The 24,856-nt window shown below is 39.6% G+C and overlaps 1 protein-coding gene across 1 annotated transcript in view; it reads right to left on the bottom strand.

The window, feature by feature from the left end:
• Positions 1 to 24,856, bottom strand: part of LOC120535298 (adhesion G-protein coupled receptor G2-like) — a 99,515-nt gene that overhangs the window by 27,776 nt on the left and 46,883 nt on the right. The window contains exons 3-10 of the mRNA XM_039763047.1: positions 14,251 to 14,652; positions 14,123 to 14,161; positions 13,030 to 13,159; positions 7,967 to 8,114; positions 7,591 to 7,725; positions 5,943 to 6,059; positions 5,629 to 5,680; positions 4,134 to 4,231 (exon numbers count right to left, since the gene is read on the bottom strand). Of these exons, the coding sequence (XP_039618981.1) occupies positions 4,134 to 4,231; positions 5,629 to 5,680; positions 5,943 to 6,059; positions 7,591 to 7,725; positions 7,967 to 8,114; positions 13,030 to 13,159; positions 14,123 to 14,161; positions 14,251 to 14,652 (1,121 nt within the window). The remainder of the gene's footprint in view (positions 1 to 4,133; positions 4,232 to 5,628; positions 5,681 to 5,942; positions 6,060 to 7,590; positions 7,726 to 7,966; positions 8,115 to 13,029; positions 13,160 to 14,122; positions 14,162 to 14,250; positions 14,653 to 24,856) is intronic.

The raw sequence follows: 24,856 nt of genomic DNA, 5'->3' as shown, positions 1-24,856 counted from the left end.
ATCTTAGCAGATCAGTTTAAATACCTAGGGATAAATATCACAAATACATATATAAAGGTCTTTTTCAACAAAAGTTTGCTGTCTGCATGGTTAAAATTAAACAAGATGTGAATAGATGGTTTACCCTCAATCTCACAGTAGCAGGGAAAATCAAAACTGTCAAGATGAACATCCTTCCCAAAATCCTTTGTGTATTTCAAAGCATCCACATATACATTAACAAATCTTTTTTTAAGAAATTAGATTTAAGCATAATTTCATTTATCTGGAATTTGAAGCATTCACACATTCAAAGGGTGACTCTAAAACGACTTAAAGCTGAAGGGGGCATGGCACTACCTACCTTTAAATTTTATTAGTGGATGGCAGATATATAGGCCATAAAGACCTGGACATCAACACAAATCAATGAATGTGTACAAGCCTTCTCTGCAATAGAATTCAAATCTTGCAGTATTTCTTTACATTCACTGCTCTGTGCCCCAGTAAATTCAAATTATCATCAATACACTAATAATTCAAATGCCAGTCATTCACTCATAATATAGAACCAATGTAGGAAGCACTTTAAGACAGTAAAACTTTTATCAGTTGCACCTAGGGATTCCCGGACGTTTCCCATTCCGAATGGGAATGGGAATGAAACTGCTGGAATTCCCAGCTGAACGGGAACGGCCAAGCTTACATATATAGCATGTAAAAGTGTAAAAATTGATCAAGAAATAACAGAGTTATAGTTGAAAATAACTAAGTTGCACATTTTTTTGGCAGTGTGCAGTGTGTTGCTCATTAATTCAGTCAACAACAGACCAGCAGCAGTCAGTCTCCCGGCACCCACTAAGACTGAGCACAGTGGACTGGGAGGTGTCTGCACTCTGCAGCTCACGAATGCCGGGATGGGGCAGACTTCATTGACGTTTGTCAGACAACAGCTTTGAACAGCAACTTGAAATTGCAATGCGTCAGTCTGTTGCATCCGTATTATCTGTGCCAAGAAACTTGCCATCACAGAATGATGACAAGAAACTGGATGCATCAGGAAAAGCTGAAATGGCAGTGTTTCAGAGCGACGGCAAGTGTGGGCATTGTTTAGAACAAGTGTATCAGTATCTGATGACTGTGCTGCCTACTTCAGTGGAGGCAAAGCGTGCTTTCTCAGCAGCTGGCGTACTCTGCACAAAGGTGCTCGCTCGTCTGGACGATCACACGCTCAACACATTGTGCTTTCTACGCTCTTATTACCGCAACTAACTAGATACATGTACTTATATGACAGCATTAACTGCTTGTAGTTAAGGTTAGTCTTTAATTGGTGTCAACATATTGCAGTAGTTTTAATAAAAATAATTGTCGCTTGTTCTAAAACCGTTCACATGTGAGATGCCCATGCACTGTGTCATTCCCGGCAGCCTGGGTTTCCCGGGAATGACATGCAGGATTCCTGAATTCCGGGGAATGGATTCCCTAGTTGCACCTCTACATAACAACAACCTTTTCCTACCTTCTTAAACATACACAGTATTCAATGTTTGGAAAATGTATGGGATTAAAACACTTATAGATTTGTAAAAAAAATAATGTCTTTGCATCCTACAATTAATTAAGCTTTAAATTTAACTTCTCATCAACAATTTTTCCACTACTTTCAAATTAGAAACTTTGATATATGGAACCTGCCCAATTTTCCTCAACTCCCACCTATTTCTACTCCAGAAGAAATATTGATCAATCTTGAAGACTCAGATAGCATCTCTACAATACATAAAAGCATTTTAAAGTCCTTTCCTTTCAAAGATCCCACAATACCATGAGGAAAAGACTTTTCACTTAACATTTCAGAAAAAGAACAGAAGGCAGTCATGCATAGAATACACTATAGCTCATTATGCATAAAGGACTAAATCATTCAACTTAATTTTTTTTATTCAGCGCATTTATATCATTTAAAGCTGTCCAAAATGTTTTCAGGGCAAGATTCAATCTAGCTCTAGCTTCACTTGGCCACATGTTTTGGGCATGCACCAAATCTACATCATTTTGGACAAAAATCTTTGAATGCCTATCAGACAGTCTTGGTGTCACAATCACTCCTAACCAATTAAAAGCTGTATTTAGTGTACTCCCAGATGGCCTTAAAGTGGAGAAGGACAAACAAACTGCTTTTGCAAAATTGCCTTTACCTCACTACTAGCATGTAGACTTATCTTGCTTAGTTGGAAGAATCCCACCCCACCTCTTTTAAATCAGTGGGTAACTGATGTCCTATACTATTTGAAGTTTGGAAAAAATCAAATTCTCACTTAGAGGATCTAATCAATAACATTTTAGAATAAGCTTCTATATCAGGGAAAGGATACTCTTCCTTCTTTGCTGATTTTAAAGATTTGGTCTGGTTGTTGGCTGTCCTCTCTTTTGGATGGGAGTTGAATTTTGGTTTGTTAAGTTTGACTTGATTATATGGAATGTTAGTTGCTTCAAAACCTTTAATGTATTAAATTATTTGCAGGCATTGTCATTATAATAAAAGAAACAAAGGCATTTGTTTGCTTACCGATTTGTTCTCCGGGTGCACAGGTGGAGAGATCATGTGTTGTTGGGCTAGGAATGAATGAGTTGGAGGGTGTTTCTACTTGAAGGGCCTTCGGGAGGAGATTCATACCTGCTACCTGTTGTGTGTTGTCCTTTTGTACTTCTGGTGCAACTGTCATGTTTGGTAGTTACAGTGGTACAAAATAAGTAATGACGTATGATGGATGCCAGTCGTGGGTATACAAAACAAACATGATACAGGGTGCTGTGGAGTGTCCGCAATGTAGGAGCATGGGCAGCGCAATGAGCAGAGATATAATTTAGGCTAGGCGTGTGACCAGGGAGAGAGGGGGGTGTTAGACCCTGGTCAGGTGATGGTTGACCTGGAATTAAAGCCACGGAGTTAGTTTAGTTCAGACCAGGAGAAGATTAGTACACGAAGAGGCACCTGCAGGGTGATTTACACGCAGGGGAATAGACCATTATCCCAGTATGCCAAGGCAAGCCCACTTTTGTTAGAAAGGGATTGATTTTTAAAAAAAAGCTTTTTTTAAAGTGTGTGCCAAGTGGTGAATGTATTTTTTTTTTTTTTTTTTTGTTTATTTTTCATCTTAATTAATTATTGCAATGTTTGTGTGCATTTTTTAAAAATATTTTCTATACAGAACTATTTTTCAATAAATACACCATTTACTTATTATAAAAACTGTGTCTGTCTCCAGTATTGTCCCACTGACTCTCAGGCCTGATATTTCATGCACCTGAGTTCTCTCTAGAGCCTAAGGTAGGGACACTGGGATATGACAGTGCCTAAAGCAAGGGCATTATGCTGTGTTACCGATTGTCCATCAACATCAACAGTGAAGGAACTGGAATTGGGTGGATGCAGTAACATTTATATTTTATAAACCAGCATACTCCAGTTAGATTCAGACAAAAAAATGTCAAGGGTATAACGCTGCCACTCTGATTGATCAAACACCAGAGCAACCAATCCTGTTTCTCTTAATATTCTGTTTATGTTCTTAATATTATGCTGGTATTTAGTGGAAGAGGATTACCATCTCTTAATCACTCATCTGTGTTTCCTTTGTAATATTTATTTAGTGGAAACTCATATGAAGGTTTCCTTTCAGCTGTTTTGTACCTTGTTATTTGCTTCTCATTGATAGATACATGTTAGTACAAAAAAAATGAAAAAGTAACACTCTCGACAAAAAGTGAAGTAAAGCAAAATGAAAGTCTAACTCTCACTATGTCTTATGAATAGAGAGATCTCTGATTCAGTGAGAATTTTAATTAGCAACAAGAACTGATATCAAATTAAAATGGTTGAAAGCATGCATCCCCTGTAGCCCTAAGAGATCAGAAGTGGACAACTATGCACTGAGCTCTTCAGATCATTATTAATTTGAAACTTTATATATAAAGAAAAATGACCATATATAAGTTGTATTACTGTATATACACAGAATTCTTTAGAATTTGGCTCTTTCAGCATGGGACAGGTGTTATATAAATAGAATGTATTATTATTATTATTATTGATTGGGACATGCACTTTGTGATTAAAACATTTAAAATAATGAAATCAATGCAAATACCATCAGAACAGCAAAATTGGAGAGATGATGACAACCGCAGGTAACAACATTGTCCTCAACTAAGGTGGTACAGCCCAAAGTACTCCAGTTGCCTGCATCTACGTATGAAAACATAAATATTAAAAGTTAGAGAGCTATTGAGCACTTGCCCCATCACAAACTTAAAGTATCCCAAAAGTGGCCAGAAGCTCACAGAGGCGCACTCTTAATACATAACAAAAATAAGTAAGTCATCAAACACTTGCCCCTATTCTTCATTCTGCCATGCTCAGTCAAAATCAATAATTTACTTCATTCCATCCCCTTAAAGAAGAGTGTTAAAATGTAGCTGCTGATAAGGAGTAATGGTACAACTACTGGTATGGCCTGTCATGTTGTTGAAAGGAAAGAAAAAAATTGTGGGCAGTGTGATCACATCGCTCAAGTTCATTATGTTGATTTCAATCATGTCTCTCATGCAACGTCTGGCCTTTAATTTTCATATACAGGAAATACCTTGAATAAGTGTTTTTGTTAGTTGTCTCAAATTCACTCAGATTTCTACAGAAGCTTTGGTTTGAAGAACCCAGCCAGCCAGAAAGGCTAAGAACCAGGAAATTAATGGCTGGCTGTATCTTTAGGAATCTCTAGGGATTATTAGGAAATATATTGTACAGTGATAAATTTGCACCTGGAGTAAGTCAATGAAGAGCAAACTACAAACATACATTTGAAAAAATCAAAACATGCTTCATGTTGACTGACCTGCGAGATCCAGGAGTCAAGTCACAAAGGTTTTTAACAAACATAGGTTTACTCATTTTACAGCTTTAAAGAAACTCACATCACACCTTCTCACCTTGATTTTTCTTGGCAAAAAGTAACATGGAGAGCTAAAACTAAATGGAAGAAAAAGTTAAGGAAAGAGAAACATGATGCACACAAGAGAGAAAAGAACTCTAAGAACATGGTCTCAAGCTCTTTGCTTTTGAGGGTGCCAGTAATGTAAAGTTTAACACAAGTTGATTCAAAACTGTATCTCCAAAGATACAAATATGTGACATTATACTCCTTGATAAATTTAGTTTTATAGGTTACATGCAATGGACACAAGCTTTTTTTCATTAAACCTTATATTCTCAAGCAGAAATTAAGAGGCAGTAGATTCAAGATAGAAACCAGGAAATGGTACTTCATTTGGAAAAAACTAGTGAGCTATGCTAATGAATGGTAATCCTGCTGACTTTACAAAATGTCCAAATGCATTACACGGATATTTTAGCTGCTGGCTAAGGCAAGTAGTCTCTTCGCCATATACAAATTTTAATATTTCCTTATGACATCAAACTCCAGTAAGATATTCATGGATGATCAGATATTTCTCCCTGAAGCTGCAGGGAATATTGCTCCAATTTGTCTCCTTAATCTGGTTTAAGCACCAATAGCAACTTGTAAACACAAAAAAAAAAATTGAATATTCAAAGCAGAAACCCAAGAAACAAGAATTCTGGTTTACCATTTAGCCCTGGCAGCCAATAAACACACTCCAATATCTTTTTGGTATTCATCTAAAAGAGAAAGACATATATTTGCATTATTTCAGAGATAAAAATGTGATGCCCACACTGCTGTGTACACTACAAATATTCACATCACTATTGATTCTCTCAAGCAGAGTTCATGCCTTACTGGACACTATTTTGTTTAAAAATCTGAATTAGTTACTCAGGTGCCTTAGGGAAACTGTGAAGGGAAGCAGAGGGGATTGTTATAAAATAGAAAATTACAGAGCTAGTGGAAAAGATCCATTAGACCACATAATCTACTCACTAAGGAGGTTGGGATGAAGATCTTGATGAGCACAGGATTGCTGAGATTAGAGATGGTGATATTCTCCACCACAACCCAGATCACCAGATTATTCACCAAGGGGAACATGTTCTTATCCTAAAAGAGCAAAATGTCACCACTTAACCAAATGATCTAGCGAGCTTGCAAATGGCAAACACAAGGTATTATGTTTTAAAGAAAATTTAAAAATTATAATTATAATTATGAAAATCGTTAGAAGAATAAACAGACATTAACATTATCTGAGGTTGATTTTCCCTGGCAGGCAGATTGTAGAAGAAAGGCTGACTTATCCTGATCTGTCAGAAGATGAGCTTTTCCAATTACAAGCTACTCTAAACTTTAAATGAGTATTGCAACCAATAAGAAAAACTTTTCCAAACTGTGAGTGCATTGGCAAATCGGGACTTATATCATAAAGCCAATTACAGGCAACTGTGTTAAACACATTTTAAGAAGCTTGATGCCTAACATCTTTTAAAAAGCATGGATTGCTTTCTGTTGTGTTTGCAGGAGCCTCCAGAACAACTGAGAAGTGAAGGTAATAATGAACCTAAATCATCTGACAACTTTAAGATGTTTTAGTGCCAAAATAAAGAGAATCCTCTGCAATTTTGCATTATTTTGTTGTCAAAATTGATTTGGTCTTACAATGTCTTTGATTTGGTCTTATAATCGAAGAGTGGTGCAGCATTTATAGTGGTGGTGTCTCATAGCCGAGTCATTTCAAATCTTTTTCTGGTTGTTTTTCAGGGTTTGCTAATTATTGGCACAGTTTTATATCTAGATACTTTGGCTTTCATTCATATCCCAAAAATGTGGGTGTTTTCAGATGATTGTTCCTTTTAAGGTAGTATGACTTTAGTGAAGATGTGTATGTAAGTAAATGTGTCCTACAAAGTGCTGGGACAGTCAGGGATATGTTAACGCATGGGCACACTGGGCAGTTGCCTGGGGGCCCCACGAGCATAGGGGCCACATGCTAATTTATGTATGTTGTGACTTGCTGAGTGGTTGTGTAGGTAGGGGCCCCAGTGCACTGCTTTATCCGGGGGCCTATAATGCTGTTAAGACAGCCCAGGGCGCAGCCTGTCCAGAATTCATTACTTCCCTTGCACTTGATGATGCCAAGATCGGTTGCAGCTCTGTGTGACTCTGAACTGGTTGTGCCAATTCCATGAACAGATGGATTTGGTCCTATGAGATACTGTAAATTTCCATGTGCACAGATTGTTTTAAACAGTTCACACAGAAAAATCATCACTGTTAAATGATCTCCTTAAGTGATAATTTAACACTGGTGATTTTTGTCTTTGTACACTGACAGCATTATAAATACAGTCCGGGTTTACGGTGTCCTTAAGCATTCATTCAGCCTTTCCCTTCAGCCTTTTTTATATACAGAACTGTTGGATATTGTCTTTTAAAAGGAATTGGAATCCTAACATTCTCGATCCCCTTTCATCATGAGACTGTAATCAATTACATTTTGAATTAAGTAAGGTGCACATTAAAGTGTTACTACTGAATACTACTCATCGCAAAGTTGTAGTACTGAGTTACAAAATGCCGCCACAGCCTCCCTTCCCTTCAACCACATCCTGGGAAATACTTCATAATATTTTACCTGAAACAAACTTGCGTTCCAGATTGCTGCAAATAAAATTTTTAAATCATTTGCTTCCTTGAAGTTTTTGAAGATGTCTGGAGGAAGTGTTACTACTGTTGTTAAATTTCCAATATTTGTGTTGTTGTAAAATGCCTGAAATGAGACATACTAATTAGTCTTTGTTCATTATAATGTCTTGCACATATTGAAATTTGCCTATTAAAGCAGAAAAGCTGTGTTACAGAAAGTAAATCAATGATAATCTTTATTAAACCCCCATACTAGTAGACCAGTATGCTGAAACCTACTAGTTCAGTTAGCCACCCTGACAACTCATCATTCAAATATATGGCTACAAATCCACGCATGAACATCATTTCAGGGAAATACTCACACTCTGTAAATCTGTTCCAAATGAAAGCCCAGTGAAGTTATTGACTGAAATTTTTATAACTGAAGCAATCATATTTAGCATTTGAATTGTGGCCTCTTGTCCAGTGAATTGCCACTGAAATAGATGGTCTTCCATCTCTTGTAGGAATCTGAGGTATTTAGAAACAGATAACTGGGTTACCCACTGACAGTTAAAAAGTCAATAATTGTTAACATTGCATTATAATGCATGTTAAAATACATTAGAACGGTGTCAATCAAATGTTTATAAAAGAGAAAGGAACTCTCTCAATATGAATAAGGAAAACATCTTGCTGGAGAAACTGAAATTGAAAAACAAGCCTGGATATTCAGGTAGGAACCATTGTCACTTTGGGACATTCTTGCTGTTCATCAAGGGGTCAGAGCTGTTTAAACTATTTTTAATGATTTTTTTTTCCCTTTTAAGTACAAGGGACTCAGTCTCTTAACACTAGAATTACCAAAGTCTACGAACAAACTCGTAAATCTGGCCCACATTAAATCCCTTCGCACCTCTCTGTCAGCGTCTTTTGCCATGTAAATGTGCCGATTAAGACAAGCAGCAAGCATCCAACTATGCCATCCCCCCACCGCCACAGAACGGGCAAAGTTCTCCCAGTTCCAGCCTTGATTATCTGGGAGTGAAGTGTTGGAGCTTTAGAATGGAAGTAATAGATTGTTATTTGGAACACATGCATTTCATGCATGTTCCATTTCTACAATAATCTGTGTAAACACATCGTTGAACCAGAAACGTTTTTCATACTTTAGTAATAAATGGTGAAATGTGGACATAAACCATATAATGTGTAAAGACTGAAGTCCAAAGATTAAATAAACACTTTCACAGAAGGTTCAAGGATGATGCAACAGTTTCAGTGGCGCCCCTGGTTCGATCCTGACTGTCTCATATATTTACCGTTTTGAGTAGTGAGTTGCTCTTATTGTTAATATTATACAATTAAAACATACATTTGATTTGCATCTGTAACAGCCTCTGTAAATTTACAGTACTTGTAAAAGGTTTTTTTTTTTCAATTTTATTCTCTCAGTCACAATTACGATACATACTACCTCAATCCTCCCCCCCGCCCCCAAAGAGACCTGATGTGGTTACTTTTTATCTGAAACTGGGAATAATTGTAGATGTGAGTGGTGTTTTGAGACAATGGTACTGGAAATTCTCTGATCTGGATGGATATAAGCTGACACACAAAAGCTGGTGAATCTGCCTTCTTCATATCTCATTGTCACTTTTTTATTCAGTTTTATTTAGTGTTCCTGCTCACGTGAATTAGTATGCGCCTTATGCTCCATGATGTCAAAGCCACACTGACAAAAAACAGAGACATAGGTATATATGATATTTGGAATTATTCATTTTATCATCTGTATAGTATATTTCGGAAAACATTGTGGCACTGATGCAACATTATTCATATTATCCATATTCATTTGTATACCATCTTGCGGTTTTAATCGGTGACCGCATTTTTTTTTTCAATCTTGCCCAGTCTCCACATTTTGGTACATGGTGGTGTTTCTTGATAATTGATTATAATTAGCAATTCTTACTGCTGCACCACGGAAACTGTTGCAACATCTTCTAACCTTTTGTGAATGTGTTTATTTGATATTTGAACTTCTGGCTTTACACATTATATACTTTATGTCTACAATTTGCCATTTATTACTAAAATATGAAAAATGTTTCTGTTTTAACAGTGTGTTTACATAGATTATTTTAGAAACGGAACACGCATGAAATGCATGTGTTCCAAATAACAATCTATTATTTCCATTCGAAATCTACAGCACTTCACTCCCAGATAATCAAGGCTGGAACTGGGAGAACTTTGTGCCTGTTCTGATGCGGTAAGGGGGGTGGCATCGTAGGCTGCTTGCCTCGTCACATTTACAAGACAAAAGACATTGACGGAGAGGTGCGAAGGGATTTAAGGTGGGCCGGATTTAAAAGTTTTTTTGTAGGATTTGGTAATTCTAGTGTTAATAACATACTGGGCATTGACTTATACTGAAGTGCTGTATCAGAGTTGCTATAGATCAGTATAGTTTCTTTAAGCACTTTAAGTTTGTAACATAAATCCACAGTTTAGGTCTACTGGTCACCCTAAGTCAGCACGGTATAAGTAAGTGTTAGAGACTTTCATCATCTGGTGTCGAATCCAGAAATTCTTCTGACTGTTGTCTTATTTGTCTGCAATAAACTTCAATTCTGCATCAGTCTAAATGTTTTCTGAAAATAAATTAATGGAAAATGTTACTACTGTTAATCCAGTATTTTGCTGTCACTGAAGTATCACCAGGAGACAAATTCTGAAGTGCTCCATTTTGGATTTAGAAGCTTTAGTTGCACAAGATGTGTTTTGGTTCTGATCTTCCAACTTTTGTTGTTTCCACAGTTTTTTTTTTTTTTTGTTAGGGAATGCAAAAATTTCCATGATGGTTGTAAGAGCCAATCTTAGAAAGTTATTTGAGTTAAACTCATATTAATGTTTTCTTAATTTGAATAGAATATAAATTTCTTCCATAGTCATAGACAATGGTATAGTCTTTCCCCCTATAAGTTAGTAAGAGATAGAACCTTCTTGCTATAACTGAGAAATAGTATGATAATTGAGTCAGTTGTGTTTAGAACAGATCCCTGTAAACGGGGACTTGAAAGACCCATTTTCAACTCAGAAATGGGATAGGCATACAGTTTTCTGACCGTCGTCGTTTACAAAGTGGTTCAGAAACGTTAAGTGATTAGTAACAATTTGAAATGCAACAAGATTTAAGCTTTGAACAGAACTTTTCTTAACAAGAATTTTCCCCTTTATTTGCTATTTTAATTTTCTTTATTGTGTGAACTGTTTTACCATTGATTTTAATTAAAACTTTTAAAAACAAAGATATTTTGTCTTTGGAATCATTTTGGCTCGTCAGGCTTTTGCTGAATCCCATTTTTAAGTTAGAGCTGCTGAACTTTGACAATTTTGGAAAAATGCAGCTACAATGGTTAAACTCAAAATCTCAGACTCAGAAGGCTACAGATGCTGCTAAAATTTTCTTAACTTGAAGCAATTCTTATTACTAACTGAACTTGACATATTATTATAAAGCTAACCTAGCTTCCTTTATTCTCTCTGAAAAAAGTGCTGGATGGATTTTAATTTTCTGTGGAATTCAGAAGTTCATTTCATAACTTTAATTACAGAGGAATCTTTTTATTTCTGTATTTACCTTGATTTTTCTAAACTCAGCCGCACATTATCCATACACTGCAATAATAAGATGGTGTAGCAAATAACAAGAAAATCTCTCTAGTTACTTTAGCAGTTTTATATACACTGCTCAAAAAATGAAGGGAACACTTAATCATCACAGTCTTGCTTTGGTGCAAACGAAAGCAACAACAGGTGCACTGGAGAGGCAACAGCAAGACAACATGAAAATAGAGAATGGTTTTACAGGTGGTGGCCACAGACAATTGCTCTTTCCTTATACTTCTTGACTGATTCTTCTCTAATTTTGAATTTTGATTTTATCCTTCCTACTACTAGTAGCATGAGGTGGTACCTGCAGATGACTCAGGTTGCACATGTAGTCCAGCTCCTCCAGGATGGCACATCCATACATGCCATCACAAGAAACTTTGCTGTGTCTTCCAGCACAGTCTCAAGAGGATGGAGGAGATACCAGGAGATGGGCTGTTACATGAGGAGAGCTGGACATGGCCATAGAAGGACATCAGCCCATCAGCAGGTCTGGTATGTGCTCCTTGGTGTGAGGAGAAACAGGAGGAGTACGGCCAGAGCCCTACAACATGACCTCCAGCTGGCTACTGGTGTGCATGTTTCTGACCAAACTGTCAGAAACATACTTTATGAGGGTGATAAGAGGGCCTAATGTCCTCCTGTGGGAGCTGTGCTCACAGCACATTACTGTGCAGCTCGATTGGCATTCGCCAGAGAATACCACAATTGGCAGCTCAGCCATTGGTGTCCTGTTTTCTTCACAGATGAGAGCAGGTTCACACTGAGCACATGTGATAGATGTGAAAGAGCCTGGAGACCCCGTGGTGAATGTTAGGAAGTCTGCAACATCATCCTGCATGACTGGTTTGGTGGTGGGTCAGTGATGGTCTGGGGAGGCATATTCTTGGAGGGCTGCACAGTTCTCCACATGCTAGGCAACAGTACCTTGACTACTGTTAGATATCAGTATGAAATCCTCAGAACCATTGTCAGACCTTATGCTGGTGCAGTGGGCACTGGATTCCTTCTGGTGCAGGACAATGCCTGGTCTCATGTGGCCAGAGTGTATAGGCAGTTCCTGGATGATGAAGGCATTGATGGCATTTAACGGCCTGCACATTTCCCAGACTGAATTCAATTGAGAACCTCTGAGACGTTATATATCATTGCATCCAATACAGCCAAGTAGCACCATAGACTGTTCAGGAGCTTACAGATGCCCAGATCCAGGTCTGGGAGAAGATCCCAGGACACCATATACCATCTCATCAGGAGCATGTCCATATGTTTTTGGGAGTGCTTACAGGCATGTGGAGGCAATACACAATACTTAGTGACATTATTAGTTGCCATGATGAAATTCACACCAATTGGGTTAGCCTGTGATTTCAATTTTTGACTTTGATTTTTGGAGTGATGTTTAATCCAACCCTCAATGGATTGGTGATTTTGGTATCCATTAACAGTTACATCATTTTGTTCTTAACAAATTACAAAGTATTATTCAGTAAAGATTTTCCACTTGAATATTTTGTTCATTGATATCTGATGTGTGATTTAAGTGTTCCCTTAATTTTTTTGAGCAGTATATAATACTAAACCATTTATATATACAAACCAAAGTGAACAAGCACAATTGGATCTTGTGAGCACATGATTAGAAATATCTAGAAAGTTACAGTATATCCAGGAGACCTTTAAAATTGGATTTGGAAGCAAAGCTGTTGAGAAAAATCAGGCAGGAACTTTTACACGCAACACAATAGTGTGTCTCTTTTCATACCTGAATGTTATTAATTGAGATGTAGAACATGAACAATTTATTAGGTAGTTGATGGGAGCTTCAAGGTACATTGAAGAACTGCTTTGTGTCTGTGAGAAGACAGCCCAAATTTCCAGGCAGTTTAGCATCTCTACAAAAAATAAATAGGTTGATAAAACATAAGTAAATAAAAAAACTACATATTATGCATCTGACAGAATTGCTATGTCAAAGATGAAGGTTTTATTTATGTAACACAAATGGGAAATATGATCAAAAGCAGTGAAAATCTACTCATTCAAGCATTTTATGAGCTCATTTTTTTCATTCACACTGCAGGTACCTGGTTTGTGAATCAAACTTATTATTCTTCAAGACAGCAACCTACACTCCCTTAGATATGCCAAGAGTGAAAAGAAAGTTTTAAACGAAAGAACAAATCTTGTAGCCTTGTGGGTTTTCTTAAAGAAAATCCATGTTTCTATATGGTGGCTCACCCAGTTTAAAGCACTAACCCACATCATATCTTTGTTGATTGTGTGCATGTCTGTCTCTTTCTCTCTGTTTGCTCTGTTTACAAGTGAGGCAAGCTGGCTTCAGAACCATTTACACTCAAAAAGCAGCCTTTTTACCAATTCCTTTATCACTTCCTGAATTATTTTTGAGGTCATGGAAACACGAACAAGGAAAAATGGACTTTGATTGGAGAGAAGGCTAGAAGGACATGACTGCTTATTTGCATGTAATAGGACCTAATTTACTCATGATGTTACCTTGTTTCACCTTTTAAAGGATTAATTATAATTATTCTTTGAGTACATCTGGTCTTTATTTCATTTATATGCTTTGGCAATGATATGTCCAAGAATTTTAAAGTTCTCATCATTTCAACATATCCACTCACTGTTTCAGTTTTGAGATATGCTCTGTTCAGGTATTATCAAAAAGTCTTTACTTTTTGATGTGATACTTTCAAGTAAACCACAAAAGAGCCATCCTTTCCATTTCAAAGCCTCACATTAATACCCTCAACCCTCAATAAATGTGTGAAACGCTAATAGTTAAATACATTTTGACTTCATTACAGAAATTAAAAGAATAGGCCAACACAGACCTATAGATGTACAGCTGTTGGTTGTATTCACTGGAGCGTCTGAAAATGAAAAATAATAATAATTTTAAAAGATGAGAAATGTAAGTGAACAGAAATACATATGTAACATGTGATATTTAATAACTTACTGCAGTTCTGATTAGTCCCACTTATGTTGAATGACTGATACTGCCTACTGGAGATGCCAGTCCCGTTCACTACAGACACGGTCATCAGCTGGCCAGTTGTTCCATTCACAATGGTGTAATCTGCACAGCACTCATTGTTTAATGGAGAGCAAGGATGTTGCAGAGAAAAATCTCCATGTTTAAAGTAGAAGGTGTGATTAGTTTCACTCCATGCCATACAGAATATGTCTCCTAATCCACCTGAAGTTTGTTGAAGGACTGATGAGCACGGAATACCAGCATTGACTGCGACCCACCCACCTTGATTAGATATTATCCAGGTACAGTATCCGGGTTGAACTCCCAAGTAAACACTGCTGACTGTGGTTTCAACACAGAACTCAAACCCCAGCTCAGAGAGACCTGAAAATCATAAAAAAGATGTGGAGTGTCTACAACCTCGTTCAGTTCTGAATGGCACTTTGTCATTGCACAATAATAAGGGACAGCAAAAAAAAAGGCTGCTCTACATGGTCCAGGATGTAGTAGATATTTAATTTCTGAACAGATTTACCTTCAACATGTGAATCTGTAATGTGAGGCTCAACTCAAATGGCTTTTTAATTTATTTTGGCACATGGTTTTGAAATGTTTTATGCAGGATTTATTTCATAATATGACTATAAAAACAATATTCTGTTCTCTTTGATAACTTTAAAAAATATGTCTGTGTTTTAAAGGTTTGTTTGATTGTTCTCTTTTATGATGACAAATCAATACTGCAATATATTGTTAGACTGAAATTGGGCATTCATTTACAGAAGTTCTTGGTTTGCTTACAACTGGAGGTGTCTTACTACAAAATGAAACCAAAGGCTAAAGAGTCTGATAACGACAGCGCAGAGCATCAGTGGATGCTGACCTAATTGTTTTTCAAGGTCAGTTTTCTCTACCTGTTTGTCTCTCTAAAGGCATTCATTTGTCACCAGACTCAAGAGGCAGATGGGTAGCCAGAGCTGTAGTTGCCAATGTCTGTGAAAACCGGTTTAGATTTGTTCATATTAGTTTAGTTTTGAGCAGTTCCACCCTGACCTGGAATAAATTGGTTTAGAAAATAAGTGACTGAATAGGCAGAATTTCATACTGCAGCACATTCAAGTTTTTGGGAAAGAAAGATCACAGGATTTCAAGTTTAAATGATGGCAGACAAAAAAAAAACATTTGCGTTAAACTAGATATCAGGGATGTGCTGGAATTCTGCAGCCACAAACGTAGGATTTTGAATAGCATGCCCTGCTGGTACAAGTTCTCTAGCAGGAAAGAGTGGTCTTGAGAAAATATGTGCTACACTCTATTCTGTTTTATATAGCAGATATGAGTAAACCTTACAAAAGGTACACATTAAGGAATAAACAAAAATGGTTTACTTAAACAGGTCCAAAATCAAACAAGCAAATCCAAAACAGGCAAGTAGCAAAAACATAGAAGTGGTGACCCAAACAAAAGGCATATTCAAGAACAGAATCCAAAAGAAAGCAGAAGTTCAACAAAAAATGAAAGAGAAACAGATAATAAAACAGTTGACAAAACTCTTAAATCCAAGTTAAAAAAAATAATGAAGTGAAAAGTCCAGAAATATTAAATTCTACAAAATAAAATAATAGTTAAACCTGGGGAGCTTTATTAAAAGCAAGAAAGCAGATTCTTGATTGAAGACTCCAGCTGAGACTGTACTTTTTTCTACCCAACCCCTACATCACATGACCGCAGAAGTATGCAAAGGGATATCTCCTGGAACAAAAAGCTGATAAAGGGAACACCAGAGGTGTATGAAAATGTAATCCACAATACAGTAGGTACAGACACCTAAGACTGGCAAGAGTATGCAACTCACTCATTCATATGTATACATATTCAAATACAAAATTCTAAAAGAAAAACAGTTTATACAAACATGGTGTACTTATGATACCAATGAATGGCAGTCCTCCTTGAAGCTTGAATTAAAAATCCTTCATCAAGAAATACTATATCTGAGGAAAATGTCACCTTCTGTAACAAAAAAGTGGATGAACCTTAAGAGAGGATAATTGACCTGTGTTGGCATAGATAATCAGAGGAATTTACATCATGTCATTTAGGGGGGTAATGTTAATCCTAGGAGTTATGTGAGAAGAAATATTAATAAAAGGTCAACACTGCCCATAGATTCAATTCCAGAGAAATATGTACCATTAGTCAACTGAATGAAGCACAACATTATATTAAGGAACATTTTCATTAGTTGACATATATGTCTGTACAACCAGTAGGGTCTCTTGTGTGATGTATTTCCTGGTGCACAGGCTGGAGACCTCCCTAGTCATATGAAAAAGTTCCTGGAGAGAGCTGGTTAAGATCTAATTATCATTATGTTTGAGTTTTATGTATACTCTAGGTAAGCTGACAGTGCCTGAAAAGAAATGTAAAGATCAGATAAAATGTGCAAGCCCCAAACTGACAAGTTGGTCCTTCCTGCAGGTCTGCCTCTACTATTACTTTTGGTAATGTTGAAGAGCTCAAACTGATAAACAGAATGGTGGAATGATTCATATTTCTAACTCACTGACCAAGTGTTGTGGGTTTGTATCCCATAAATAGACTTTGTTTATGTGGAGTCTGCATGCTCTCCCTGTATCTCTCTTGGTTTTTCCCAGACACTTCATTTATCCTCCCATTCACACAATATATAAATATTAAGCAAAGAGAACAGTAAAGAGCAAAGAAAAATCTGTATCAACAAAATATTAAAATAATGACTGAAAATAAAATAAAGAACAAACTGGCCAGAAGGGAAACAATACTAAAATACTAATACTAAATACTAATACTAAAATAAAAGTAGAACTGAGAACTGAATAAAATAAACAAACAAAGATGTTCAGTGTAAAGAGAGCCTTTGTGAAGCTGAGTAGAGTGCATCCTGGGATTTGGAAGACCACCTGCATAGGGCTCATGGAAGTTCTAAGACATCAGTAGTATGTGAAAACACTATGACAGGGTAATGGGAGTCAGACAGTTTTATTGAGTCAGAGAGTTCATAAGTGTGGGTTGGTATTGTTTCAAAAAATGCTGCCCTCCAGATTTTGCCTCCCTATGCAACTGTTTAGTTCATCAAAATGATAAAGCCAGCCTTGCCACTAATGTGGCAGTGTGTTTGTGCCTGCATGTATGACTAGTGGTCTTCATTAACTTTAATTGGGGATCTATTTTGCTGTCAGGAGCAGCGGCAAAACTATTAAAGTTTAGAAAATACTAAATATACAAATTCAAATAAGCTCTCTTGAGGTAAATTTGAAACAGCAAATTTAGGAACAATTGAAGTCACTGTCACACAGAATATTTCTCTGTTTAAAAGGATAATTTAAAAAATTTAACAATGCTTATAACCTTCTTAGCATCATGGTTACACCCAGAAAACCAAGTCAAAAGTGTGTAACAGAGGCATGTAAATACCAGATCATCAACATAAATACAGTAGGAAAGATATGTCTAGTGTTCACTACTGTACTAGTGCAAATTTAGTACGCGTGCTTCGCATGATATTTGTTGGAACAGTCACCAATGCACATAGGCACTGTTGCAGCAGATGTCAAAAAAGTTTTTTGCAATATTTTCTCTGTTGCTTGAGCATGACAGAGTACATTATATGTGCCTGATGTGCATGATCAGCACCACCTATTGTGTTATTGTAGCCTCCCATAGTGAAAGGCATCGTGACTTCCACATTTGCCCTGACATGAACAGTTGTTGTGTTGTGAGCAGTGCTTAGGAGGCAGATGTTTTTCTTGTCCTACTTTAATCAATCATTTCCCTTTTTGCCACACAGCTACTTACACCATGTTATAGCCTGATGCATTCACACAATCAGAGTCACCAGGCATATCAGAGTGGTTTGTATGTACAACGCCATGTGCATCAGTTTTCCTTTGAAGTAAAAACTCAAGCAGTTCAGGTCAGGTATAGAAACTGCCCATCATTATACAGTAACCTTGGTCAAGCAAAGGGTTTGATAGTAACAGCACAGATGATGCAGCAGTTCCACACTGACTGTACTTGCTGTCCTTCTTGGTTTCTCTACCAGTGTAATGTATCATGTTCCAGATGTGCCAAGAGCTTGCTTCATACAGCAAGTAGAACTTGATACCAAATCATTTGGATGAAATGTATATATCTATCTCTTGTAACCCATAAGACTTTCGTCAGTCAGCTTATGCCATGATCGGGAATTTACACCTTCTGCATATTTTAATGATTGCCTGATGCACATAACCTCAGTTTGTACAGTTTTAGGTGACAGGACTATTTCTTTTTTAATGGGACTAGCAAGCAATCAGTCAAATCACAGTGTAGTTTTTTTAGTGCTGATAAGTACACTTTTGGAACATTTTAAGTTTCTCACGTAGGTGTTCTAAATACTAAAAGCCTGGAAGGACCATCTTTTACAAAGGAAATGAAAATGCAGAGAAAGAAACAATGCAGTCTAAAATTATTTTCTCTCTTTCCCTTCAGCGAATGAACTAATCAAAACTGTAATTAAAATATTTTCTTACCTTTACTTAAACCCATGCAAAAAGGGATGAATGACACGTAGATGAACTGCAGTAGACACATCGTAAAGATGGCATCACCACCTTCTCCATGTTTGCCATTTTGTTTACCCTGATACTTCATTATACAGTGGTGTGAAAAACTATTTGCCCCCTTCCTGATTTCTTATTCTTTTGCATGTTTGTCACACAAAATGTTTCTGATCATCAAACACATTTAACTATTAGTCAAATATAACACAAGTAAACACAAAATGCAGTTTTTAAATGATGGTTTTTATTATTTAGGGAGAAAAAAAGTCCTGTGTGAAAAAGTAATTGCCCCCTGTGACGATGTGGGTTCTGGCTCCACGCTCCCTTTGATGTTTGAAGCACTTGAACCCAACACCGTCGATAATGTAACCGAGTGAGCTAGTCAATGGAGGCAAATTACTGAGCAAGGGGAAGGTAGAAAGTGCAAAAGTGCTTTTATTTAAAAAACAGTCAACAAAAACAGTGTTCCATAAATAGTGCAGTTTCAATGTTCATTAAATAAATAATCCATAAAAAGAATGTGGAGGTTAAAACACTAGACAAAAAACAATCCTTTAAAAACCAGAGGTTAAAATCTTCTCTAGGAAGCAGTCTTAAAACAACAAACAAATCCGGTGCATCGTCTATTAGCGTTTCACCTGCTTATCCCAAATGGGCCAAGCAGCAGGCAAGACGCTGTCTGCAGCTGCCTTCCACAACATTTTCACGAGACTGGAGACCTCCCGATCCCTGGCTCCGGTATGGCACTCATCCCAGCCTCGGAGAACTTGGTTTCCACCAACGGCCAGGTCGCCACGTTGGGGACTCCACCACCAAGCCTCCCGACTTCCGCTGCCTTGCCGCGGCTTCTCTGCGGCCCGTCGCTTTCACCTGATCACTCCCGCTACATGGTCGCTCAGCGGGAGCAACCTCAACTCAAACGCCTGGGTGTCGGCCTAACACCCAGCTTCCTCGCAGCTGCCCTCGAGCGCTCGATCGCGCGCTCACCACACTCACGCACCGCCTGCTTCCTCGCTCCCTGTAACCTCCGTCCTCTTTCCTCATCTCCTTTTTTTTACACCCCCCCACAACCGACTCGCGCTTCTTTTTAAAACGTGAGGGGCCATCACAGCTGTAGCATTAGCCACGGGAGCAATCACGAATGTGGGCAGTTCCTCACCTGTGCACACGGTGAGAAACGCCCACATCGACGACTGCCCCGCTGCTCGCTAACAACAACCCCTCACGAAGCCGCCTCGGTGCGGTGATTATTTATTTAAAATGAATGGCCTTTTCTCAACGAGCTGTGGACCCATAACACCACACCCCCTTGTTAAAAAATAACCTAACTGTGGTGTATCACACCTGAGTTCAATTTCCGTAGCCACCCCCAGGCCTGATTACTGCCACACCTGTTTCAATCAAGAAATCACTTAAATAGGAGCTGCCTGACACAGAGAAATAGACCAAAAGCACCTCAAAAGCTAGACATTATGCCAAGATCCAAAGAAATTCAGGAACAAATGAGAACAGAAGTAATTGAGATCTATCAGTCTGGTAAAGGTTATAAAGCCATTTCTAAAGCTTTGTGACTGCAGCGAACCACAGTGAGAGCCATTATCCACAAATGGCAAAAACATGGAACAGTGGTGAACCTTCCCAGGAGTGGCCGGCCGACCAAAATTACCCCAAGAGCGCAGAGACGACTCATCCGAGAGGTCACAAATGACCCCAGGACAATGTCTAAAGAACTGCAGGCCTCACTTGCCTCAATTAAGGTCAGTGTTCACGACTCCACCGTAAGAAAGAGACTGGGTAAAAACGGCCTGCATGGCAGATTTCCAAGACGCAAACCACTGTTAAGCAAAAAGAACATTAGGGCTTGTCTCAATTTTGCTAAGAAACATCTCAATGATTGCCAAGACTTTTGGGAAAATACCTTGTGGACTGATGAGACAAAAGTTGAACTTTTTGGAAGGCAAATGTCCCGTTACATCTGGCGTAAAAGGAACACAGCATTTCAGAAAAAGAACATCATACCAACAGTAAAATATGGTGGTGGTAGTGTGATGGTCTGGGGTTGTTTTGCTGCTTCAGGACCTCGAAGGCTTGCTGTGATAGATGGAACCATGAATTCTACTGTCTACCAAAAAATCCTGAAGGAGAATGTCCGGCCATCTGTTCGTCAACTCAAGCTGAAGCAATCTTGGGTGCTGCAACAGGACAATGACCCAAAACACACCAGCAAATCCACCTCTGAATGGCTGAAGAAAACAAAATGAAGACTTTGGAGTGGCCTAGTCAAAGTCCTGACCTGAATCCAATTGAGATGCTATGGCATGACCTTAAAAAGGCGGTTCATGCTAGAAAACCCTCAAATAAAGCTGAATTACAACAATTCTGCAAAGATGAGTGGGCCAAAATTCCTCCAGAGCGCTGTAAAAGACTCATTGCAAGTTATCGCAAACGCTTGATTGCAGTTATTGCTGCTAAGGGTGGCCCAACCAGTTATTAGGTTCAAGTGTTTACTTGTGTTATATTTGACTAATGGTTAAATGTGTTTGATGATCAGAAACATTTTGTGTGACAAACATGCAAAAGAATAAGAAATCAGGAAGGGGGCAAATAGTTTTTCACACCACTGTACTTCCAGCGATACAAAAATGTATTTGTTACATACATAACATTTAAAGAAATGCCATGTCCACTTTTTCACAGATGACTTGTGTTGTTTACTTATTATACAACTAGCAGAATGCCCGCGTTTCGCAGTGGAGAAGTAGTGTGTTAAAGAAGTAATGAAAAAGAAAAGGAAAAATTTTAAAAATAACGTAACATGATTTAATGTAATTGCTTTGTCATTGATATGAGTGTTGTTGTCATATCTATCTATCTATCTATATATATATATATATATATATATATATATATATATATATATATATACATATATACTGCTCAAAAGAATTAAAGGAACACTTTTTAATCAGAGTTTAGCATAAAGTCAATGAAACTTATGGGATATTAATCTGGTCAGTTTATTCAGCAGAGGAGGTTGTTAATCAGTTTCAGCTGCTGTGGTGTTAATGAAATTAACAACAGATGCACTAGATGGGCAACAATGAGATGACCCCCAAAACAGGAGTGGTTTAACAGGTGGAGGCCACTGACATTTTTCCCTCCTCATCTTTTCTGACTGTTTCTTCACTAGTTTTGCATTTGGCTACAGTCAGTGTCACTACTGGTAGCATGAGGCGATACCTGGACCCTACAGAGGTTGTACAGGTAGTCCAACTTCTCCAGGATGGCACATCAATACGTGTCATTGCCAGAAGGTTTGCTGTGTCTCCCTGCACAGTCTCAAGGGCATGGAGGAGATTCTAGGAGACAAGCAGTTACTCTAGGAGAGCTGGAGAGGGCCATAGAAGGTCCATAACTCATCAGCAGGACCAGTATCTGCTCCTTTGGGCAAGGAGGAACAGGATGAGCACTGCCAGAGCCCTACAAAATGACCTCCAGCAGGCCACTGGTGTGAATGTCTCTGACCAAACAACCAGAAAGACTTCATGAGGGTGACCCAAGGGCCGCATGTCCTCTAATGGGCCCTGAGCTCACTGCCCAGCAGCATGCAGCTCGATTGGCATTCGCCATAGAATACCAGAATTGGCAGATGCACCACTGGTGCCCTGTGCTTTTTACAGATGAGAGCAGGTTCACCCTGAGCACATGACAGAAGTGAAAGGGTCTGGAGAAGCCATGGAGAACATTATGCTGCCTGTAACATCATTCAGCATGAGCAGTTTGGTGGTGGGTTAATGATTGTCTGGGGAGGCATATCCATGGAGGGTCACACAGACCGCTACAGTCTTGACAAAGGCACCTTGGCTGCCATTAGGTATCAGGATGAAATCCTTGGACCCATTGTCAGACCCTATGCTGGTACAGTGGCTCCTGGTGCACGACAATTCCTGGCCTCATGTGGTGAGAGTATGCAGGCAGTTCCTGGAGGATGAAGGAATTGATACCATTGACTGGCCACCACACTTTCCTGACCTAAATCCAATAGAACACCTCTGGGACATTATGTTTTGGTCCATCCAATGCCACCAGGTTGCACCTCAGACTGTCCAGGAGCTCAGTGATGCCCTGGTCCAGATCTGGGAGGAGATCCCCACAACACCATCTGTCATCTCATTAGAAGCATGCACCGATGTTGTCAGGCATGTATACAAGAACACAGGGGCCATACAAAGTGCTGCGTACAATTTTGAGTTGCTGCAATTAAATTTTGGCAAAATGGACTAGCTTGGCACATAATTTTTTCACTCTGATTTTTGGGGCGTCTTTGAATTCAGGGCTCTGTAGGTTAATCATTTTCATTTCCATCAAACGATGTGGCATCCTTTCGTTCCTAACACATTACCCAGTCTACCCTTTTCCCATTGAGATCTGATGTGTCTTCAAAGTGTTCCTTTAATTTTTTTGAGCAGTTTATATATATATATATATATATATATATATTGTCACGCACGCTTGAGTAGGAGGCGCGGATTGATTCGACAGCACCTGGGAAACCACTCGCCAGGGAATGGTGGGGTATTAACTTTCTCCCTCTGCTTCCTCATAGAAAGAAAGACCGTCCTGCACCATAGGCCTGGATTGACCGCAGTCGCGATACTTCCGCCCTTCCTCCGCCATCTTGCCCTGGCGTCATCCTTCCCATCCTCCCTTGCGGTCCTTCCCGACATTCCTCCACTCCGGCTCCTCCCCAATAAAATGGCCGCGACGCCAGGAGTCGGCGTCGCGCATTATGAACTGTTTGGTTTATAATTTTGACCTGTTTTTTTGTGTGTACAATATACGGGGCCGGAAAAACCCCAACCCTTGCTACTGTCTCTCTCGGTCCTTTACAAGTGGCGTAGTCGGCAGGATACAGAGATCCCGGAATGCGGAGGGACAGGACCTGAACACCGTGCTGCAGGGAATGAGCGCCCAGCTCCAGGCCCTGCAGCAAGCGCAAGCCGCTACCAACCGGGAGCTGGAGGCCACGAGGCCAGGTTAGTGGAAGCCCAACGGGCGAGACCAGACCCACCCAGGCAGCCGCCTCATCCTATGGTACCGATGGGCCCCTCGGAGGGCGTCGATGCCTACCTGGGCATGTTTGAGAGGGCGGCCACCCGGAGCGAGTGGCAGCGGTCAGTGGGCGTCCATCTTGGCGCCATACCTGAAGGGACCAGCGCTGCGGGCCTATTATGACCTCCCTGAGGAGGAGGCCGCTAATTACGACCTCCTCAAGCCCGAAATATTGGCCCGCTACGGCATTAGCCGGGCCAGCAGGCGGCGAATGGCGGAACTGGGTCTTTGACCCGAAAAGCCGCTTCGCGCCCAGGCGTTGAGTTCTGGGGCAAGATGGGCGCTGGCTACGGCCAGAGAGCCCGGCAGGCGGAAAGTGGTCGGCGGGTGGCCTGTGAAGGCCTGGTCAATGCAATGCCCAGTTCCCTCGCCCAGCAGGTCCGGGGGCACGCCTATCAGAACATGTCGGGCCTCCTCGACGTCCTGGAGCGTCAGTTGGCGGTCCTCCGACTTGGGGGGTCAGAAAAGCCTGCTCGCGGGAACCGGCAGGGACGGGCGGCCACCCGAGCCCCTCGGCGCGCTGCAGAAGCGCCAGCCAGAGCCAAAAGAGGCGGGTCCGCCGCGCTGTTTCAAGTGTGGCGAGACCGGCCACCTGCTGCCAAACTGCCCCCATCACATCGCCCGCGAGCCCATGGACTGCAGCTGGACATCATCGGAGAGGTATTGTACCCGCCGCATCCCTTGGCGAGTCGAATCGGGAGTGGTGTTGCTAAATGGGCACGCCGTGGTGGCTTTGTTTGATTCCGGCAGCAACATTACCATTGTTGCTCGCCGTTTGTCTTACGCAACAGTGGTTAAAGCAGCATTTGTTGGTTACCTGTGTGCATGGGGGACTAGGTCATATCGTTCGCTCACTGCTATCTTACCTGGAAGGGGAACCAATCAAATGGCGG

This window comes from Polypterus senegalus, chromosome 9 (assembly GCF_016835505.1).
Source record: "Polypterus senegalus isolate Bchr_013 chromosome 9, ASM1683550v1, whole genome shotgun sequence".
Lineage (NCBI taxonomy): Eukaryota > Metazoa > Chordata > Cladistia > Polypteriformes > Polypteridae > Polypterus > Polypterus senegalus.
The sequence above is the reverse complement of the archived record's forward strand: the minus strand, read 5'-3'. Positions and strand labels throughout refer to the sequence as shown.